Below are 22,875 nucleotides of genomic sequence, written 5' to 3'. Positions count from 1 at the left end.
TATTAAAGAATAAAACAGAAAAACAACATGAAAATCACCACGGTGGTACTTGGGGAGATTAGATTAGATTAGATTAGATAAAACTTTATTATCCCGAAGGAAATTTGTCTTGGACACATGCCAAACCAGTGACTGCTTAAATAAATAACTTAATACATACATACAAACATTACAATACATACATATACACACAAAATCTGTGATTAACTCACAACTATCATTGACCAACCAATTGCACACTGCTCATCTTACGACACACCTCTAATCAATAAAATTCATAAAATATACATGAACATCTTGACAAAGGGGCACTATAGGGGCAGACCTCTCACTGACTTGTCATTTAAAGCTTTAATAGACAAGGGGACAAAGGAGTTCTTAAAACGGTTAAGCCTGCACTGAGGGACTCTAAAACGTCTTCCCGAGGGAAGAAGCTGATACTCAGGGTGGAGGACATGACTTGGATCTGAGATTATTTTTTGGGCTTGTCTAATAATAATTTCATTATAGACAGCCTGAAGTGTAGGATGCTGTCTAACTCCCATAATTTTCATGGCTGTCTGTGTTAGCCATGTGATCTGGGCTTTCAGCTGTACACTAAGGTTACCAAACCAGGCTGAGATGCCATACCGCAAAAGGCTCTCAATTACAGCATGATAGAAAAGAAGCAACACTTTCTGATTAACGCCAAAGGCCCTTAATCTACGTAAAAAATATAGTCGTTGTTGAACCCTACAACAGATGTTTTCTACCTGAGCACTCCATGTCAATTTGTTATCAATATATATGCCCAGATATCTATAGGAGTCAACCTGAACTATATGCTGGTCATTAATGGCCACTGGTAAGTGGTCTCCAATGGATTTAGGATCAAATACCATCTCCACTGTTTTCTTAGTGTTAATGGTGAGAGAATGCTTATCGCACCACTGGACAAAATTCTGGACCTCCTGTTTATATGCAATTAGGTCTGATGTATCCAACATGAGACCCAAAATAGCTGTATCGTCAGAAAACTTAATCATGTAATTGTTAGCGGTACTACATGTACATTCATTAGTATACAGTGTGAACAGTACAGGGGAACTGACGCACCCCTGAGGAGCACCAGTGCTAATGGTCACAGGTTCAGACAATGTCCTGTTCACCCTGACTTGTTGGCTGCGATTTGTTAAAAATGAGTGGAACCATCTAATAATAAAGGGGTTGACATTCATCCGCTGCAATGTTTTCAGAAGAACATGAGGCTGCAGAGTATTAAAGGCCAATGTAAAATCTACAAACAGCAGTCTGGCATAAGCCTTAGGATTCTCGAGATGTTTACTCACTAAATGCACTATACTGTTGATTGCATCATCAGTGGCTCTCTGGTGTTTATAAGCAAACTGGTAGGGATCCAGCTGTAGGACTACATCAGGCTGTAATTTGTTCATAATGAGCTTTTCCATACACTTCATCACCACAGAAGTTAAGGCAATAGGTCTAAAATCGTTGTTCTCCTGTGGACCAGATTTCTTGGGAACAGGTGTAATGATTGCCTTTTTCCATTGTGTTGGTACAGTATGAGAGTGCAGGGACCTCTGAAAAATGGGGCTCCAGGCAGGTGTCAATTCATCTGCACATGATCTTAATAGAAAGGCAGAGATGCCATCCGGGCCTGTAGCCTTATTAACATTAATCAGCCTGAGGACCTTGTTGACAGATTTAAAGTCAATCTCCAACCTATCAGCCTCATCAATAACAATGCTATCAAGCACTATATTACATTCTGCCGAAAAATCATGATTGTCAAACCTCTTATAAAAATAATTTAACTCATTTGCTTTTTCCAGTTCATCTACAACATGCAAAGATTTCTTAGTAGGTTTCATATTGGCAGCCGTTTTCATTGAGTCCCAAAATTTTTTAGAGTTCATAGTTTGCAGCTTTCCTTCCATGGACTCCCTGTGGTGTTCCTTTGCTTCTTTAAGTTTCTGGTTCAACTCTTTTTGAACAGTTTTAAGTTGTAAATAATCTTTGGTCTTAAATGCCTGCTTTTTTCTGTTGATACAGTCCTTCACCTCCTTTGTGATATAAGGTTTGTTGTTGGGGTAGATTTTTATTTTCCGTTTTGGGATCACAGAATCAACACAGAATTTTATATATTCCGTAGTAGTTTCTGTGGCGTCATCCAAGCTTGACTCCTTAGAGAAAATGTCCCAATCCGTACTTAAAAAACAACCTTTCAATGTTTCTATACTGTCCTCTGACCATACATTAATAGTCTTAACCAAAGGTTTGCAGCTCTTTAGAGCTGTCTTATATGTAGGGATCAGATGAACTGTATTATGGTCGGAGTTGGACAAGGGCGGTTTAGCTACGGCTGTATATGCATGCTTTAAATTTCCATAACATTTGTCCAAAGTCCTCTTCTTCCTGGTATCACATTTAATGTACTGTTCAAAACCTGGAAGTGCAGTATTCAAACAACAATGGTTAAAATCTCCAATAATAAAAACAGGAGCATTTGGGGTGCGCTGTAATTGTTCTTGAACACAGTCTGCCACTTGTGTCGCAGCTCGTGAGGCATTACCGTTGGGGGGTACATAGACAGAGCAGATAAGGATGTTGCCAAACTCGCGTGGTAGATAAAATGGCCTGAGACTTACACATAACAGCTCGACATCAGAGTTACAAATTTTCTCCCGAACTGAGTGCTGTCTGCACCACTTGTCGTTTATGTACAGGCAGAGCCCACCCCCTTTGCTTTTTCCCGACAGCGCACTCCTATCAGAGCGAATGTGTGAAAACCCGTCTATTTCAACAAGACCGTCAGGGATCTCTGGGTGTAACCAAGTCTCAGTGAAAAGCATAATACAGGACTCACGGTACTCAAAGCATCCCTTTGTTAAGACTCGAAGTTCATCCATCTTATTTTTCAGCGACCTAGCGTTGCTCAGGATCATAGATGGCAATGGGGGTCGATTACCTCTTCTTCGCAGCCGCTGTCGTGCACCTCCTCTCCGGCCTCTTTTTTGCAATCGCTGATGACGTGAAGCTATTATGTCCTCAGGTAAATTTTTAGTAAACGATCGGGGCTGGTCTGATGCATATCCATATCCACAATAGCGTAGAGACAGAAGCGCCTCCCTCGAATAAACCAGCACCCGATTGCCACTAGTTATACAAGTGGAAGAAAGTTCACACATAAGCACCATCGCCAACAGAAAAAGTCCCAAGACGCACGCCGCCATTCAGTCCTATTTCCTTAAAAAGAATTTAAAACTAACTAACTAACAAACAAAACAGCAGTACACGTGTCTGTGTCCGTGTCGCCGCAGAGCAGCGCCACCGGAAGTAATGCAGGCACAAGCAATTCCTCTAGAAAGATCTAGAACAAGAATCAGGTGGAGTTTGTAGAAAACAATTTGATTTCATATTTTTATGAATTTTTAAAATATGTCTGTATAGCAAGTCTCTGACTTTGACATATAATTATTAAAGAATAAAACAGTAAAACAACATGATAGTCACCACAGTGGTACTTAATTGGGAACATGTATAACAAGAATCAGGTGAAGTTTGCAGTAAACAGTTTCATTTTATTTATTTTTTATGAATCTGAAAAATATTTCTACCGATACTTAACACCTACCACGCAGGCGGGTATAGCCGTGGCAGGTCGAGTGACTGGCGCGTATATCTGTGACAGATCGAGTGGCAGCGGTGACAGGTCGCGGGGCAGGTGCATATAGCGGTGACAGGTTGAGTGGCAGCTGCCACTAGCGGTGACGGGTCAAGTGATGGTCTCAGTGGCAGCTGCCCCTGCAACGCAAAGATTTTACCCCTACTGCGGATTTCTGGATTAGCTGTGGTCGTTAACCAAGGACTGAAACAAACCAACGTAACCAGAAATATAATTTCGTAACATTCAATATCATAAAACACATTCTCACTTGTAAAATGTAATCCCTTGCTGTCTGGTTTTTAGATTTCTTTCGTTTGACATCCATACATCCATACGCTGCACAAAAGTCCGCCATTGTCCATGAATTCAAAGTACAGGTGGAGATAGCAGCGTTACCTAGCTACTACCTATGACAAGACCCCTGTTCCAAGATGGTGGCGGTTTTGACGCATGCTTAGAACCCCAAGGCGACATCTAGTGTATATATCTATGGTAATGAGCAACGTGAAGCTTTCATGACGTTCTCGCGGGAGATTCATGTGAAACTCGTGCGAGAACTGCCATCTCTGTTATTCTGTCTTGTTTGTTTCTCATTCTCATTATCTGTTATTCTGTGTATTTTGTTGTGAGCATTAATAAAAAAAAAATTAAAAAAAAAAAAAAAAAACGTACGGCATCCAACATCTGCGTGAGTTTCTCGGCACGCTTACGTCACGCTTCAAGTTACGTCAAGCATGAACTCTCAACCCTCACATGCACGCGCCGAAGACAGTTGGTCGAAAGTTTTAAAAATATTCAAATATTTTATATTTTTCTTACAAATACTTATCGTTTCACTTCAGAAGACATTGATTCATCCATTATGGTCATATGGATTACTGTAGTTATTGCTGTTTGTGCTGTTTGATGCTTCAATTTTTAGGAACACGTGAGCTTGCATTATAAAGTGTTCCCAGATGATTTATTTTTTCCTAAAAACCTTTTTGTGTTTATCTTAAGAAGGAAAGTCGTATACATCTCAGATGGCATCCCAGCTAACACACGACGTAACAGTTACGTAATGTATTCGTACTTTTTGGTAATTTAATGACTTACTAACTGACAACGTAACTGCGACGTCGCATGCCAGTAATTTCATTACCTTCAGATTACCATCTCACAACGTCGTCAGTACGATCTCCTAACGTTATAAGATTACCAAGGACGTTCCAGATACGTACTCTATTCGTAATATAATGGTCATTCCATGACTTACTAGTAACGTAACTACAACGTTGTATGCCCGTAATATTATTACCATCAAATTACCATATCACAACGTCGTCAGTACGTTCTCCTAACGTTATAAGATTACCAAGGACGTTCCAGATACGTACTCTATTCGTAATATAATGGTCATTCCATGATTTACCAGTAACGTAACTACAACGTTGTATACCCGTAATATTATTACCATCAAATTACCATATCACAACGTCGTCAGTACGATCTCCTAACGTTATAAGAAAACCAAGGACGTTGCAGATACGTACTCTATTGGTAATATAATGGTCATTCCATGACTTACTGGCAACGTAACAGCAACGTCATGTGCTGGTGATTTCATTACCACCATCACACCTTCTTTATATGTTATTATTAAGAGAATTTGCCATTTAAAATGTGTAATTAAACGTCAGACACAAGACTGAAATGTCCCTTAAGTCAGAATATGGATGACTGCTTTTTATACAGTGATGTGACATACAGCGCGCCTCCACAAATGGAGTGCGCGCGCGCCCATAGTATGTTGACAAGTGAGTGAAGTTAATTTTTCTGAGAGAAGAATTTATTTTTCCGAGGTGACAACGAATAAATGGCTTTTATAAAAATGTATAAAGTTAACTTTGGAAAGACACAAAACCTTTTTTTATTGTTATGTTTACGTTAGTGCTGGTGGCCGTTAGAGTTGCCATGGCAACCGGGAAAACATTCAAGCTGCTGGAGAGGACAGCGTCAACCTTTCTCCGTGTTTCTCGTCAGTTTTATAGCAATAAAGTTCAACAACTGCGTCAGATTGGTTAAGTAACATTACCCACAGTCTACTAAGTACTTTTGTTAATATTTTTACCTCTGTGATTATATGGTATCTTTCCTTGATCGTCTGAAATATATGTTAGCAAAATGTTACGCTAGCATAGCATATGTTTTTAATAATACTGAGTGCAAAACGTCTTGAATGCTTTTATTTTATGTTTCGCTGTAGGCTATATGTTTTTATTTATAGTTTTAGTGTATTTTATTATTTTTATTTTGAGTTTTGATCATGTTCTGTGTGTTTTTCACAATAAATGAATTTAATTCATTTTGAGGTCTGCATTCATCATTCACAGCTGTTGGAATAGCCTTTAAATTAGTTTGGGCAAATGAGGACATAAATTAGGTTAAACTACTGCATGTCCGCCCATAGAAAAACAAATAAATATAAAAATTACCAACTGATTACCAGCACACAACTATTGATACACAACGTTGCCACGACGTTGCAGTTACTAACTGGCAACGTCACAAAGTTACGTTGTGGCAACGTATCCGGGAATTTCACTTTTCCGGTTGCCACAACGTAACTAGTTACGTCGCCACGACGAAAGTTTGGTCACCAAATTACGTTGCAGTTACGTAACAGTCACGTATTTTGGTTAGCTGGGATGAGGGTAAAAGACGAGTAAATGGTGAGCACATTTCCGGGTGTACTGTATTTCTTTTAATACAGAATAGCAAATGGGATTCCCTCTTAAGATTCATCAGTGGAAAGAAAGAAAAAGAGGAACAAGAGGAGGAGGAAGCCAAGCTAAAGTGTTGTAACTTAAGTTGTTTTTCAAATAAAGTTTTCCAAGTGATATGACTGTTTGCGTTTTTTTTATTTATTTTTTTTATTACTTATCCTGTAACTGCATGACACAAGAGTGTAACAAGCTCCGCTTTAATTTACGGCCCGTAATGTCATATTTACCCTGTAACTACATGAAACAAGAGTGTAACAAGCTCCACTTTAATTTATGGCCCGTAATGTCATATTTACCCTGTAACTACATGAAACAAGAGTGTAACAGCTCCGCTTTAATTTACGGCCCGTAATGTCATATTTACCCTGTAACTACATGAAACAAGAGTGTAACAAGCACCGCTTTAATTTATGGCTAGTAATGTCACACTTACCCTGTAACTACATGAAACAAGAGTGTAACAAGCACCACTTTAATTTATGGCCCGTAATGTCATATTTACCCTGTAACTACATGAAACAAGAGTGTAACAAGCACCGCTTTAATTTATGGCTAGTAATGTCACACTTACCCTGTAACTACATGAAACAAGAGTGTAACAAGCACCACTTTAATTTATGGCCCGTAATGTCATACTTACCCTGTAACTACATGAAACAAGAGTGTAACAGCTCTGCTTTAATTTACGGCCCGTAATGTCATATTTACCCTGTAACTACATGAAACAAGAGTGTAACAAGCACCACTTTAATTTATGGCCCGTAATGTCATACTTACCCTGTAACTACATGAAATAAGAGGGTAACAAGCTCCACTTTAATTTACGGCCCGTAATGTCATACTTACCCCTTAGTTATATGTCATACGTACCCCTTAGTTATAAAATATTTACAGTATAAATAATTTGTTATTTTCCTGGTTGTTACCCCTTTATTCCCAATACTTTACATATTGGTCCCCTATACTTACACATACTTAGTGTATAGTTACACTATAATTATTGAAAGTTACGCTGTAAATTTGTTGTAATTACGCAGTACTTTCCGGGCTGTAATCTAAAGCGTTACCGACATGGGTATAAAGGATGCACTTGTTGTAGGTTTAGTCAATTTATCTAATCAATCATTTTACCATCCCAATATCTTCTCTTTCATACAGACACAGATGCTAGATGTTTATCTGTACTCTTATTTTTGCCACTTCACTTTTTTTTTATTCTCTCAGAACCTGATCCATGCTATCATTATAACACCATTGATGAATATTGGAGAGATATACGGCAAAACCAATACTATGGATATGATGACACCCGTGTTGAATGGAGTGGCTGGTATCGTCTGTATTTGAATGGAGAAAGTGCCCAGATGTCTGAGTGGTGTGTGAGTTATATGGGATGTGGTGGTCAAACTGGACTGTATCTCAACGGTTCTCATCCAACACTTGAGGATGGAGTGGTGACCCGAGAAGTCCTGGGAACTCATTCATGGTGGTGGTGGTATTCCAATCAGTGTGGAGCCTACAGTTCCACATCCATCCGAGTCCAAGCCTGTCCAGGAGATTATTACGTCTATGAATTTGTCAAACCCATCACATCAGCTCCAGGGCCTATGTACTGTGCAGGTACAATACTAACTCTTATCTTTAATATTTTGGTGTGCAGTTCATTATCCATTCTGTACAGTAGGTTATGTTGAGTCCCCATACAGATCAATAGCACTCACCTAGATCTCTTTGTTACACAATTCCTCAAATCACATTTAAGGCGATTTGTTCAATATGTAATATAAATACTAGGGATGGAATGGTACATGTATTCATCCTGAACTGTATGGTACGAACGTCACGGTTCGGTTTATGTAATTAAATGACAAATACAGACCGACAGTCACAGGCGATTCACACTCCGATCCAGAAGGGGGCTTACGCAGTAATACAACACTGTTTGCCAACCGCCACAACAGGAGAAAGAGCAGAAGAAGAACAGTGCATACAAAAATTACTTGAGCATTGAAAACATAAGCCCTGGCTATACTTAGTTTTTTTAAATGTACGCTAGTGTACGCACACAGTTGAATGCACAGCCTTGCAAAGCACACTTCATTCGACTCGTACACATACGGCGTTCAACGCATGTGCAGTTTTGAGCAATCTCTCTCCACGAGTTATAGCCTATGTAAACTTCTTAGTATTCTTTCATGCTAGAGTTGTACAAATGAGGCTACTTTCTAACCTCTTCACACAATCTCTCGTCTATGTAGGCCTCAATTATTGCTGTAGCTTGCATGCGTTCTTGTCTGTTCTGTTTATGCAGTTTTTCTTTGACTACCCTGTGAATCTACGCCTCCAGCGCATGGTTGCCACCTTGTGGATAAACTAATTTCTGCAAAAACAATTAAATGCACATGTGATCTGCGAGTACAAAGTTACAAAAATCTGGCAGTGTGTACACTATATGTGCAAACACTTCTGATGATGAAATTCGCATCCCGCGCACTGTACGCTGACCCTTGTGTACACATAAAAAGTGAACTATTCTGTTTACTGCTTAGTGCTTAATACACTATTGGAGGCTGTGCTGTACTGAACCAACTAGGGGACTAAATGCTGCTAGGTGGAACAAACTTTGCACTACTGATTTGCACTACTGTGTGTTCAAAATAAATGAAAATCAACCTAAGCATTGTGGATTTGTTCATTTGTCCAGTAACATTTTAGTTTAGGGTCCAAATCTTACTATAAACTAGTTGCTTATTAGCATTGGCTGTTTATTAGCACTTATAAAGCAGATATTAATGCCTTATTCTAAATGACCATATTCTACATCCCATAATCCTACCGATTAACTAAATTTACAACTGCCTTACTAACTATTAATAAGCAGTAATTAGGGGTTTATTGAAAAAGAGCGTATAGTCTCAATATGACTTCCCCTGGTTAAATAATGGAATAATAATAATAATTGAGACAAAAATCATAAGTTGATAGTGAGAATTGGACCCTAAACTAAAGTGTGACCATTTTTCCTATTGTAATGAAATCTTACCAAACCATGACCCCAAAATCGAGGTACATACCGAACCGTGACTTGTAACTGTGTACCGTTACACCCCTAATGCATACTGTATATGAAAACATCATAATATTACTCCATAGTCCTCTTGAGTCTATCTGCAGTCAAGTCTTTTTTCTCAGAATAAAACTTATTTGCACAGCTTTTGGCATATGTAGCATCACCCCAGGTGTTGCTCTGCCCCATTCTGCAGCCTGACAGAACACGACTGGTTAGAATATAATTAACCATCATAATAGGTTTTAGGGTATAAAACTCTTATGCTCTTTAGGAAAGGATATATTTTAATAGTACTTTTGCAAACTTCATGACAGTTACTTTCCAAAGCATCAGCAGTGATCCCTGCTACAACTATGAGTCTCTGGATCGTCCCTGGAGAGGCAACAATGAAAGTGGAGATTACATTTGTGATGAATGGCTCTCCTGGAATGGCTGGTACCGGCTTTTCTACTATGGAATGAACATCCGGATGTCAGAGACCTGTGTTAGTTCATTCAGCTGTAACACATACTATAATCTGTGGCTCAGTGATCCTCACCCTCAGATAGAGGATGGAGTGGTGATCAGGGAGGTCTGTGGAGGGATTTATTGGGGAGGCTGCTGTGATTACAAAACAAAACCCATCAGAGTGAAAGCATGTCCAGGCAATTACTATGTCTATGAACTTGTGAATCAAGCATGGTGGTGTTCAGGATACTGCACAGGTACTGTGCTTTTCTCATTTATTTCAATATTTCAAATCTTAAAAAAAAAAAAAAAAAGATTTCTGTCATAACATGAATTTCCTTCTTTTTTAGATGTCAGCACCATTTCTCAGACAGTTTCCACTTTAAGTCCAGATATATTCACTGGATCCAGCATCACATTGAGTAAGCTGTAAATAACACATAAATATATGAGTGTTATTAAATATGATCTATTTTTTTATAGTTTAAATGGCAATTTTTATGCATAAACGTTTTCACTATTACACAGTTGCTTTTTGTATGAATGGTTTAAGAATCTTTTACAGTGTTTGACTGGTTCATATTTGCACTCATGAAGTTCCTCATTGAAATATAACTTGTTTGTTTTGGTCTCATCATTTCTCACTAACAGATTATGACCCGTGCAATAACTACAACATACTCGACAACCACTGGAGAAGCACACTCAATTACTGGTCTTGGTATGGATACATATCTGATCATGATGACACTCGTGTAGAATGGGACGGCTGGTATCGACTCTTCATGAATGGATCAAGTGCTCAGATGCCTGAATGGTGTTTTTATTACATGTCATGTGGAGGTTTTAGTTCTCTGTATCTTGGTGAATCTCATCCTCGGCTAGAAGATGGAGTTGTTACTCTTGAAGTTTACGGCTCTCGCTATGATCAGTGCAGTCGCTACAGATCCGACCCAATCCAAGTTAAAGCTTGTCCTGGAAATTATTATGTCTACAAATTTACCAGGCCAACACTTTTAATCCCAGCTCCTGTATATTGCGCAGGTACATTCATTCATATTTTTATCATGTTTGTCATTAATTGTATTGATTTATATTCATATTATTCATTTTAATAAATTTAATCTGCAATATATAATGCTCTTTCTATTTTGTTATGCTTTTTCTATTAGTGCCTTTCTCCACTCCAAGTGTTGACCCCTGCTACAACTATACCAGTCTAGATGAGCCTTGGAGATCTACTAACAACTCTTACTATAATAACTATTACTACTACGGCATGTGTGATTATAATGTGGAGTGGAATGGCTGGTACAGGCTGTTCTACAATGGTGAAAATGCTCAGATGTCAGAATCATGTGTAGATCCGTACACTTGTGGCACTTATGAACCACTGTGGCTCAACGGCCCTCACCCACAGCTGGAAGATGGAGTGGTCACCCGTCAGATCTGTGTCTCATCATGGTATGGCTGCTGTACTTACACATCCCACCCTATTCAAATCAAAGCCTGTCCAGGAAATTACTATGTTTATGAGTTTGTCAAGCCAATGGTTTGCGGAGCTTACTGTGCAGGTGAGCATTTACTCATATGATCTTCAGCCATTTACTTTTCTGGATTTTGTTTAAAAGTTATTGATGTTGATTTAAAATGTTCCTAACACCAGAAGCCTCAAGTCAGTTCATCTCATCAGCGTCTACAACAACAGAGACAATCCCATCCATAGAATCCATTACTCCACCAATCACAACCACTGGTAAAGAATTTACTTGCTTCCTTTATAAACTCTCATTAAACATGATCTCTTGAAATGTTCCTTTTTAATCTCTTTAAGAAAATTCATAGGTAAATTAATTTCTGCAGAAAATATTACCAAAAACAACCACATTAGGAACCAATACAGCTCACAAATAATTATGCAATTCAAACTTTATATAATAAAATATAATCATGGAACGCATTTTTTGACAGAGTGAAGTACTGAAACTTTGTTTATTTTGAAAACTAAACCACATGTGTTTCTGAAACTCAGTTTATAACACCTGTTTACATGCCCCAACCATCAGAGATGAAATTATTGCATGTGCACACAGATATAAATAATAATGGATAACACTTTACAATAAGATTCATTAGTTAACATTAGTTAACTACATTAGTTAGCATGAACTAATAATGAACTGCACTTCTACAGCATTTATTAATCTTTGTTAATGTTAATTTCAACATTCGAACTAACATGAACAAACAATGAACAACTGTATTTTCATAAACTAACATTAATGAAGATTAGTAAATACAGTTACAAATATATTGCTCATGGTATTGCTACATTAATGTTTAAATAATGAACCTTATGGAAAAGTGTTACCATAATGATAATAATAATAAATATAGCTGCAAGCAGCAATTCGGGGCCAAGCACCAAAGGCCATTGAATATAAGGAATAATAATGAGAAAAATTAATTAAGAAATAATGAGAAAAATGTTTGGGTTGTAGCGCAGTGCAGAGCAAGAAGAGCAAAAACAGCAGGAATTGAATGTACATGAAAAAAGGTGGTTCAGAAGTAGAGGTGGGAATTAACTCAAAATGAACAAAATAAGAAATAATAAGAAAAAAGTCTGGGTTGTAGCGCAATGTGGAGCAGGAAGAGAAAAAAAGAAGCTAATATGAAAATGGACACAGAATGAGCAAAAATAGATTTAATTCTATTCAGAAGAAGAAAGACTAGTACAATACTTATTGGGATAATAAAGGAATTGAAATGACACATTACAAACAATTTAAAAGTTGTCCTACATGGGATTCAAACCCACAGTCTATGGATCTGGTGAATGACACTCAACTCACTGCATCACTGGGCAGACACTGACACACACCTGCCAAACTTCAGTAGTTCATGTGAGAATGATCTCACAATTAAGATGTTTTTATAAAAATGCAGCACATGTTATATTTATTAATTTTAGTTTAGATCATTGTAGGAAACACTCAATATCTGGAACAGAAGATTATTTTTACAAAACAACCAATTAGAATGCTAACTTTGACACCAAACAGAGGAGTCACATTCAGAGACAAATATCTTGGGAACGGTGTCAAATATCAAAAAATCAAAAAGTAATTTCTGTGCGGCTCGGTCCAAAGATCATCTGAGCCGATTTTGGACAAAATTTGAAGGAGAAGTAGCGAAAAAACTGTTTTTCGTTTACATCAATATGGTGGACATGTACCAACATGTACATTTAAGAAAAATGATAAATGACACATTGTCAGAATTAGCATTAGCCAGGGAATAAAATGATATAAAGCAAATTTTGGGATAATGCTTTCAAAAGTTATAAGCATTTTTTGCAAAATTCATTATATATATGGAATACTAAGTGGTGCTGAGTTCAGCCTTCTCAGGTACCTTCAGGATATGCTAATGATGATATGTACCAATTTTTGTGAAGATATGTCAAATTATTTAAAGGTTATTGCAATTTATGACAAAATTAAAAATGGTGGACACGTGTTTCATCTGATGTTGACAGATCATGGTTCCGATGAAGCGTACCAATTTTGGTTTCGATTGCGACATCATAAATTTTGAACAAAGATGAATTAAAAAAACTGTCGACTCATTTCTGTGTGGCTTGGTTCAAAGATCATATGACCAAAGTTTGGTCAAATTTTGAGAAAATTTGAAGGAGGAGTAGCAAAAAAATGGAATACTGTACTTTTCAAAATGGTGGCTACTGTAATGGGTGGAGACTTGATGTAAGATGTTGATTGGCATTAGCATTACGGAACTGACGTGCAAGTTGAATAGGGAAGGCGTAGGATGTACAGTATAAGCCTTTGAAGAATACAGAAGGCAGTCTGGTGGAAGCTAGATGTTTTACTTCATAATTTGTTAAATATGGATTTTTTTTTTTTTTTACACAAATGCAAGAAACAAGAAAGTCATATACACCTAGGATGGCTTGAGGGTGAGTAAAGCTTGGGCTAATTTTCATTTGAAACTAATCCTTTAATATTTTCATAACAACAGCTCCCCCTGTTGACCCCTGCTACAACTACAGTGTCCTGGATGATCCATGGAGAGCCACCAACAATCAACATTCCTCTCAGATAATGTGTGACACTGCAGTCAGCTGGAACGGCTGGTATCGTCTCTTCATTCAGAATCAGAGCGTTCAGATGCCAGACACATGTGTTGATGAGTATAGCTGTGGCACTCATGCCCCACTGTGGCTGAACGGAGGACATCCAACAGTTGAGGATGGAGTGGTCACTCGAGATGTCTGCGGTCACTGGAGCAATAACTGCTGCCTTTTCCAGTCCAATCCCATTAAAGTCAAAGCCTGTCCAGGAGATTATTATGTCTATGAGTTTGTGAGCCCAACTTACTGCAATTTGGCATACTGTGCAGGTAAATATATTTACATGTGCACTTTATGTTAGAGATAATTGTTTTTTGTTTTTATTATTGTGATATTTATAATTTATTTCAGATTCAAGCCACATAAACACAACCACTATTACTGTCACACCAGAGACAACCACAACCGAAACTACAACAATAGAGACTTCAACCATGGATACTACGACTGGTAATATGATGTATTGTTACAATCTGGAGGATTATTATTTGGTATGAGCAAATCAGATCCATGTTATGTTTTTGTGATGCATTTAAATAATTTATAAAGCTATATAGGCTATATTATCAGTTATATTAAAGTGATTCAGCTGTAGGCACAAGGCCACATATACTACTTTTCAAAGCATGTAAGTTCAAGTGCCCTATTGCGAACTCTGGCGCCCCCCTAAGGTTGGGAACCCCTGCACTATAAAACACATTCCTCTATATAAACTGAATCAACTCGTAAATGTGTTCAGCATTCTTCAACGGCTATTTTTTTATTTATTTTTTTTATTTAGTTTCTAGACTATTTTAAGTAAGTTGAATGTTTCAAAATGTAACATATGGCTTCATCAGACAGGTAGGCTATGTAATGATCGTAATAAGAGGGGCAGAGGTTATCTCTTGACATAACCTTGCTTGCAAAATCATATAGGAATTATTTTAAACATTGTAATTAATACAGTACTACAACTTCTCAACTTCAATGTGCTTCACCAAGGGCAGAGGTTTGATTTTGACATTAGTGGGGACATAAAACAAATCATGGATTAATGCATTGTTCAAAAGCTATTTATTTGTTTGTTTGTTTGTTTGTTTGATGAGTTCTTTGATTTGTCTCACCCGAATCTCCCGTTTCATCATAATAAAAGAATTCTGACTTGTAAAAACTGCTCACATCTTCATTTGTGTTTTTTGTGTTCTTTCTTTTGGCAACTCCAGGGATATTCTATCCATTCGGCTCAGCGGCAGGAGACACTGAATATTCTCTCAATAATTATGGTGATGAAAGCTACGTATCTGTTGGCCTTTCCACTCCATATACGTTCTTTGGCCGCACATACAACCAGTTATACGTGAGAATTCAGTTCCATTGCCAGTCTAAATATGAATGCAAATGTTGTTATAAGCCAGTTCATATTTCCTGGTGGATTTGAACTGATTTCTCGTATTACAGGTTCATTCTAATGGACTCCTTACATTCAACCAACCTCAACCAGCATCAGGTCCTAACTACAATCCCACCAGTGGAGCTGAAGATTTCATTGCTCCTCTCTGGAGTGATGTTGACGACTATTACAGTGGCGTGTTCTCATATCAGCAGTACACAAGTGGAAATGTGCTCACTCGTGCCACTCAGGATATAAACCAGTATTTCCCTCAGATGACATTCAATGCTTCTTCAGTCTTTGTTGTCACTTGGGAATTTGGTGATCGCACAAGCCCAGTACGTTTTTATTTATTTATTCATTTACTTTTTAGACTGCAGTGTAGTCTATGAATCATGATATTGTGTTTTCTTTTCTTTCAGGCAATCAAGTTTCAAGTGGTTTTAATTTCTGGTGGAGGTTTTTCCTTCTTTCTGATCAATTATGGCGACTGTGCTGTGCTATATGAACAAGTTCAGGTAAAACAAACATCACAGGGTTGAATTAATATTCTATACTCTATACCAGCTCTGTATGTACTGTATACATAACATTTGCTTTCAATGGTTTTAATAGGCTGGATATGACACAATAGGCTCCACAGACTCCTTTGTAATTCCTGATTCAGTTAATGGCAACTACCAAAACCTCAAGAGCACAAGCAACGTAAACGTCCAGGGTCGTTGGGCCTTCCTTGTGAACGAAGGTAGGAGTTTTGACAAGAATGTTTCTTACTGTTATCAGTTTGTTTATATTATGATGTTATAATTCTGTATTATTATGTGTGTGTCAGTTGAGAGTTACCTCATTGCTCTCTAGAATGAGAATGTTGCCTCTGCTTTCACAAGCTCAACATCTCTAAAATGACCTTTTGATCGATTATTCTGAATACCGTTGAGGCAACTACAATAGGGCTATGAATGTTTCATTTTTTTACTGGTATTAAATATAATGTACATTGTTTGTGATTACGAGGTTAATGGGTGTTCTTGGTGTAAAATGAATTTCTCCTTAACGAGATTACTTCCTCTTCTTGGCCGGGTTATGTTTCTCCATGCCATAAACTCTAGGGGCGAGGCTTCCAAACCATGAATTTTTACGGCGTGATATTTAAATGACGATTGTTTTCAGCCGTCACATTTATCAGTGTACGATCATTCGTATGATAGGATTGACAGCATATGAATGTTTGATGAATTACACGTGAACCCTGTTGTAGATGATTTCTGCGCTCGGATCTGCGCTCGTTTCTGCATTAGGTTGTTAAATGAGGCCCAGTATGTCTTACAAAGACTTATGTTTTATGTATTTAAAGAGCGGAGAAGAGTCTTCGTCTGATATTTTCCACCAAGTTGTAGCCAATATGCTATGCTATAGAGGATGTATTAAATAATTTTAAATATTAAATTATTAAATTTAACATAGCACAATTCAATTTGCTCTGAAACAAGTAATAAATTATTAGACCAACGATTGCCCGTTCATGTACTCAAAATGAATTATGTCTCACGTTTAACCACTATAAGACACAGCAGCAAATCTACGAAGCACTGGCCGAGATGAAGTTGTTCTCGTTGGAGGCCGCTGACGGCCTTGAGCTTGCATCTCTGGAAAAACATCTAAACAAATTGTAAAATAGGCATTATGATTAGTCACATATTTCATGTCTAAACAACTACATTCTCACCTAAAAAACTCTGAAAACTACAGTTTGTGGTACAAGTGTAGTATTTGCAAAAATTATTGTGTATTTCCTTGGCCGCCATGACAGTCGCTTCAAGCAGAGCCAATATTCCAGTAATATGCATGCCAATAAGCAACTAGTTAAAAGAACCTGAAATAAAGTGTTACCATTTTTTCTTTGATTTGTCTCACCCCAACTTCCAGTTTCAACATAAAAACAGAATTCTGACTTGTAAAAACTGCTCATGTCTTCATTTGTGTTTTTTGTGTTCTTTCTTTTGGCAATTCCAGGGATATTCTATCCATTCGGCTCAGCGGCAGGAGACACAGAATATTCTCTTAATAATTATGGTGATGAAAGCTACGTATCTGTTGGCCTATCCACTCCATATACGTTCTTTGGCCGCACATACAACCAGTTATACGTGAGAATTCAGTTCCATTGCCAGTCTAAATATGAATGCAAATGTTGTGATAAGCCAGTTCATATTTCCTGGTGGTTGATTTGAACTGATTTTTTATATTACAGGTTCATTTTAATGGACTCCTTACATTCAACCAACCTCAACCAGCATCGGGTCCTAACTACAATCCCACCAGTGGAGCTGAAGATTTCATTGCTCCTCTCTGGAGTGATGTTGACGACTATTACAGTGGCGTGTTCTCATATCAGCAGTACACAAATGGAAATGTGCTCACTCGCGCCACTAGGGATATAAACCAGTATTTCCCTCAGATGACATTCAATGCTTCTTCAGTCTTTGTTGTCACTTGGGAATTTGGTGATCGCACAAACCCAGTAAGATTTTATTAATTCATTTAATTTTTAGACTGCAGTGTAGACTATGAAACATGATGTTGTGTTTTCTTTTCTTTCAGGCGATCAAGTTTCAAGTGGTTTTAATTTTTGGTGGCAGTTTTTCCTTCTTTCTGATCAATTATGGCGACTGTGCTGTGCTATATGAACAAGTTCAGGTAAAACAAACATCACAGGATTGAATTAATATTCTATACTCTATACCAGCTCTGTATACTTTATACATAACATTTTATTTCAATGGTTTTAATAGGCTGGATATGACACAATAGGCTCCACAGACTCCTTTGTAATTCCTGATTCAGTTAATGGCAACTACCAAAACCTCAAAAGCACAAGCAACATAAACGTCCAGGGTCGTTGGGCCTTCCTTGTGAATGGTAGGTGTTTTGTCAAGATGATGTTTCTCACTATTATCAGTTTGTTTATATTATGATGTTATATTATGATAATTCTGTATTATTATGTGTGTGTCAGTAGAGAGTTACCTCATTGCTCTCTAGAATGAGAATGTTCCTTCGTCTAACAGCCACTGCCCCTGACTAGCAATAGCAAGTAGCAAATGATTCCTGCTGGGTATTGACTCAGATTTCATGATTCAATTCTAATTTACAAGCTCTTGATTAGGGCAGTGCGATCTGAGTCGAAATCGTGTTTTGGCTTAGTGTGATTATTACACTGTAATGGCTGTGATTTTTTTTTTCCTGGTTTTTAATTATATAAATATGTACACAGTGTGTTGGTGAATAGATGCTCTTTGATCAGTAGTAAATTATGCTCCATCTGAAAAAGCAACACACTTCAAACATACAATCTTTCCAAACATGAGAAGCATTTATGAACCTCTTGTCCAACAAAGTCTGTTCTAGAGACTGTTCTGTTCTAGAATGTTACAGCTTTTTGATAAAGCTCTAATTGGTTTCCTTTGGAAATATGTTTCAAATTTACACTGAATGCATGTATGATAATGTAAAGCATGTCTGTGTGTGTTAAAATCGTAATTAAAGGGTTAGTTCACCCAAAAATGAAAATTCTGTCATTTATTACTCACCCTCATGCCGTTCCACACCCGTAAGACCTTTGTTAATCTTCAGAACACAAATTAAGATATTTTAGTTGAAATCCGATGACTCAGTGAGGCCTGCATATAGGGAGCAATGACATTTCCTCTCTCAAGATCCATAAAGGTACTAAAAACACATCTAAATCAGTTCATGTGAGTACAGTGTTTCAATATTAATATTATAAAGCGGCGAGAATATTTTTGGTGCGGCAAAAAAAAAAAAAAACGACTTATATAGTGATGGCCGATTTTAAAACACTGCGTTATGAATCTTTTGTGTGGAATCATGATTCGGATCATGTGTCAAACCGCCAAACTGCTGAAATCACGTGACTTTGGCGCTCCGAACAGCAAATTCGACACGCTGATTCATTATGCTCCGATGCTTCCTGAAGCATTGTTTTGAAATCGGTCATCACTATTGTGACAAGCCGAGTGGGCGAGAGCCGTGAGGGAACGACGCGAGGCCAGTGACGCAAGTGATAACGAGCATCACCTGGGAGGCGCACCGGCCTTGAGTCTCTCACGGAGGAGCTCCGGGAGCATGAAAGGAGGAGCGACGACAGTGAAGGACGAGAGAGGACCAGGTCTGGATATTATTTTATGTTTTATTATGTTTGTGTGGCCGGCAGACGTCCGCGAGGGTCTGCCGGCATTACTTTCGTTTTGTTCTTTGTTTATTTTGGAATTAAAGTTTTGTTGAATGTTCGCCGGTTCCCGCCTCCTTCTTTCCGTACATACGAACTGTGTTACAACTATATAAGTCGTTATTTCATTTATTCGGCACACCAAAAATATTCTCGCCGCTTTATAATATTAATATTGAACCACTGTACTCACATGAACTGATTTAGATGTGTCTTATTAGTACCTTTATGGATCTTGAGAGAGGAAATGTCATTGCTCCCTATGGAGGCCTCACTGAGCCACGGATTTGAACTAAAATATCTTAATTTGTGTTCTGAAGATTAACAAAGGTCTTACGGGTGTTGAACGACATGAGGGTGAGTAATAAATGACAGAATTTTCATTTTTGGGTGAACTAACCCTTTAAAACCGAAACCATAATATTGATAAAAGAAATCATGGTAGGTTTATTTATTTATTTATTTATTTATTTATTGTCCATATCGCACAGCCCTGCTCTTGATTTGACTCCGATCTCAATTCAGTTCAATGTGGTAATGATTCATTTAGAAATATTTTAGGCACATGTCAGTTTTTCTTAAGGAAAAAATATTTCTCGATTAATTAGGGTTGCAACTAATGATTATTTTGATCTTTTATCTTATCTAATCTAACTATGATTAGAGGGATTAATCAGCTATTTGGGTGATTAATCCAGTGGTTAATTATTAGCTCTTAACTGACTATTCCAACACGTGTAAATGGACACATTGCATTCTGTCACATAATGCTTATTAATCATATTCACTGCATTACATTTATATGAAATGCACTTCCAACCTGTATGACTTTGTTTAAAAAATGTTTAAAATTTGAGCTATAAATATAAATAACACTCACAGTGTATTACGCTGACACATGCAGCCCCCCATAAAATGCTATGGTAGTATGAATATGTTAGCCTTACTGTTATTTAAATGTACAGTCTCTCATTTCTGCCAATATGGATCAATGATTTTGGTGACATCACCCTGCACTTCAGCTTCTCATCAAATTTTCTGTCCAATCAAATGCTGTCTAGAATCTGAAGCATCCCGCCCCCTGCACTATAAATAGACACTGAAGGAGGAGATTAGGAGGAGTAATGGTTATAGGAGGAAACTGCAGTTTTAACAAGATTTACAGCTCTGGCCAAGCTGTGATAAACTAAACACTATTAGAAATTTTAAAAAGGCGAAGAGCTGTTCGATGTGTCCCGCCCTGTCTTCCTGTTTCATTGGAAATTATGTCAACACATTTATGCTACACATTTCAAGGCATTTCAGTGGATCTTTAAATCCTTAAGCTCTGGCCATGCAAAATAATTAAAGGTTCTTGAACTGCTCCTTCACTTCCATTTTCCTTTTCATTCTCTTAATTTTCCCTGATATATTTCTGTCTCTGACTCTGCTGTAAAGTGAGAATGATTTCAAAACTAATATCATAAATACATTTCATTTATCAATTAACTTCTATTAACTAAATCAAATCAATATTTGGTGTGACTATCCTTTGCATTTAAAACAGCTTTTGTCCAGGTAAATGGCTTGCACATAGTTTTTCAGGTAGCTTTACAAGTTGGTTTCTTTGAGTGTCTTGTAGATGTTGCTAAGGTTCTTCTGGATTAAGTCTGTCCCACTTCTTTCTGCTTCTTCATGTAATCCCAGACTCGATGGACTCGATGATGGTGAGATCAGATTATACTGGCTGTTGTCAGACTCCTTGTAAATACAAAAATCTCACTGGATTATTACAATTAATGGCAAAAGGAATGTTTGGTAATATAAACTGATATTTCTATAGCAAAAGATATAAATAACTGGCATAAACCATTTTTTTTTTTTTTTTTTTTTTTTTGTGAAAAAAAAAAAAAAAACAGTACTGTAGGTTAAAGGATTAGTCCATTTTTAAATACACTTTTCCTGACAATTTACTCACCCCCATGTCATCCAAGATGTCCATTTCTTTCTTTCTTCAGTTGAAAAGAAATTAAAGTTTTTGATGAAAACATTCCAGGATTATTCTCCTTATAGTAGACTTCAATGGGCACCAAACAGTTGAAGGTCAAAATTGTTCTACACGATCCCAGATATGAAATAAGGGTCTTATTTAATGAAACCATTGCTCATTTTCTGAAAAAAAATTGAAAATTATATAAGTTTTAACCATAAATGCTGTGTAGACACTGCTAAGTGTATTACTGCCCTCCACAGGTCAAAGTTTGAACTAATTTTTATATGCAATATGCTAGTTCAATAGTATATAACAATTAGTTCAAACTTTGACCTGTGGAGGGCAGTAATACACTTAGCAGTGTCTACACTGCCGGAATTTTAATAAAGAAGAAGAAGAGAGCTAGTTCAAGATGAGCATTTATGGTTAAAACTTATATAAGTTTCAAATTTTTTCAGAAAATGAGTGATGGTTTCACTAGATAAGACCCTTATTTCTCATCTAGGATCGTGTAGAACAATTTGAAGCTGCAGTAAAACTAATTTTGACCTTCAACTGTTTGGTGCCCATTGAAGTCTACTATATGGAAAAAAAATCCTGGAATGTTTTCATCAAAAATTTTAATTTCTTTTCGACTGAAGAAAGAAAGACATGGACATCTTGGATGACATGGGGGTGAGTAAATTATCAGGAAAAGTTTATTTAAAAGTGGACTAATCCTTTAAGGAAAAGCAGTGGTGTAGTCTACGTGATACGCAGGTATACTCTGTATACCCACTAGGAAAGGTCAAGGATTTCCGCATACCCACTTAAAAAAGCTTGAGGATATGTAAATCGCAATAAGCTTTGTTGCTTTTGATATGAAACAAAGTCTCATATTTCAAATTCGGCCCATTTTACTACAAAATAAATAAACATAAATACCTTTTTGGCACTCTTTAATGTGGCGTGACAGATGGCTGTAGCGCAGCTCAGTTCAAGAGAAGCGGCAATGTGAAGCACACGTAAACTGCTCCTCTCCTCCGCTTTAATACCAGTTACAGCGCAAAATAAACATGAATGAACATCTGAAGGTATGTTTCAAGATACAGTACAACTTAATGAAATCCGTATCATGTCTTGTGTAATCTCTCAATCAGAGTTTCAACCGTGGAAGACGTTAATAAAATGTAACGTCACATTT

General features: G+C 37.3%; 1 protein-coding gene across 1 annotated transcript in view; it reads left to right on the top strand.

Moving 5' to 3' along the window:
* LOC125255218 overlaps positions 1-22,875 on the top strand; it is a 122,467-nt gene that overhangs the window by 33,625 nt on the left and 65,967 nt on the right. Inside the window, 16 exon segments of the mRNA XM_048170263.1 lie at positions 7,657-8,052; positions 9,817-10,206; positions 10,300-10,371; positions 10,601-10,993; positions 11,122-11,523; positions 11,616-11,705; positions 13,988-14,368; positions 14,451-14,549; positions 15,305-15,438; positions 15,540-15,809; positions 15,894-15,989; positions 16,087-16,216; positions 17,485-17,618; positions 17,723-17,992; positions 18,073-18,168; positions 18,264-18,390. Coding sequence (XP_048026220.1) covers positions 7,657-8,052; positions 9,817-10,206; positions 10,300-10,371; positions 10,601-10,993; positions 11,122-11,523; positions 11,616-11,705; positions 13,988-14,368; positions 14,451-14,549; positions 15,305-15,438; positions 15,540-15,809; positions 15,894-15,989; positions 16,087-16,216; positions 17,485-17,618; positions 17,723-17,992; positions 18,073-18,168; positions 18,264-18,390 — 3,480 coding nt within the window.

The sequence above is a fragment of the Megalobrama amblycephala genome, linkage group LG20 (genome assembly GCF_018812025.1).
Source record: "Megalobrama amblycephala isolate DHTTF-2021 linkage group LG20, ASM1881202v1, whole genome shotgun sequence".
Lineage (NCBI taxonomy): Eukaryota > Metazoa > Chordata > Actinopteri > Cypriniformes > Xenocyprididae > Megalobrama > Megalobrama amblycephala.
This window is presented reverse-complemented; position numbering and strand designations above follow the sequence as displayed.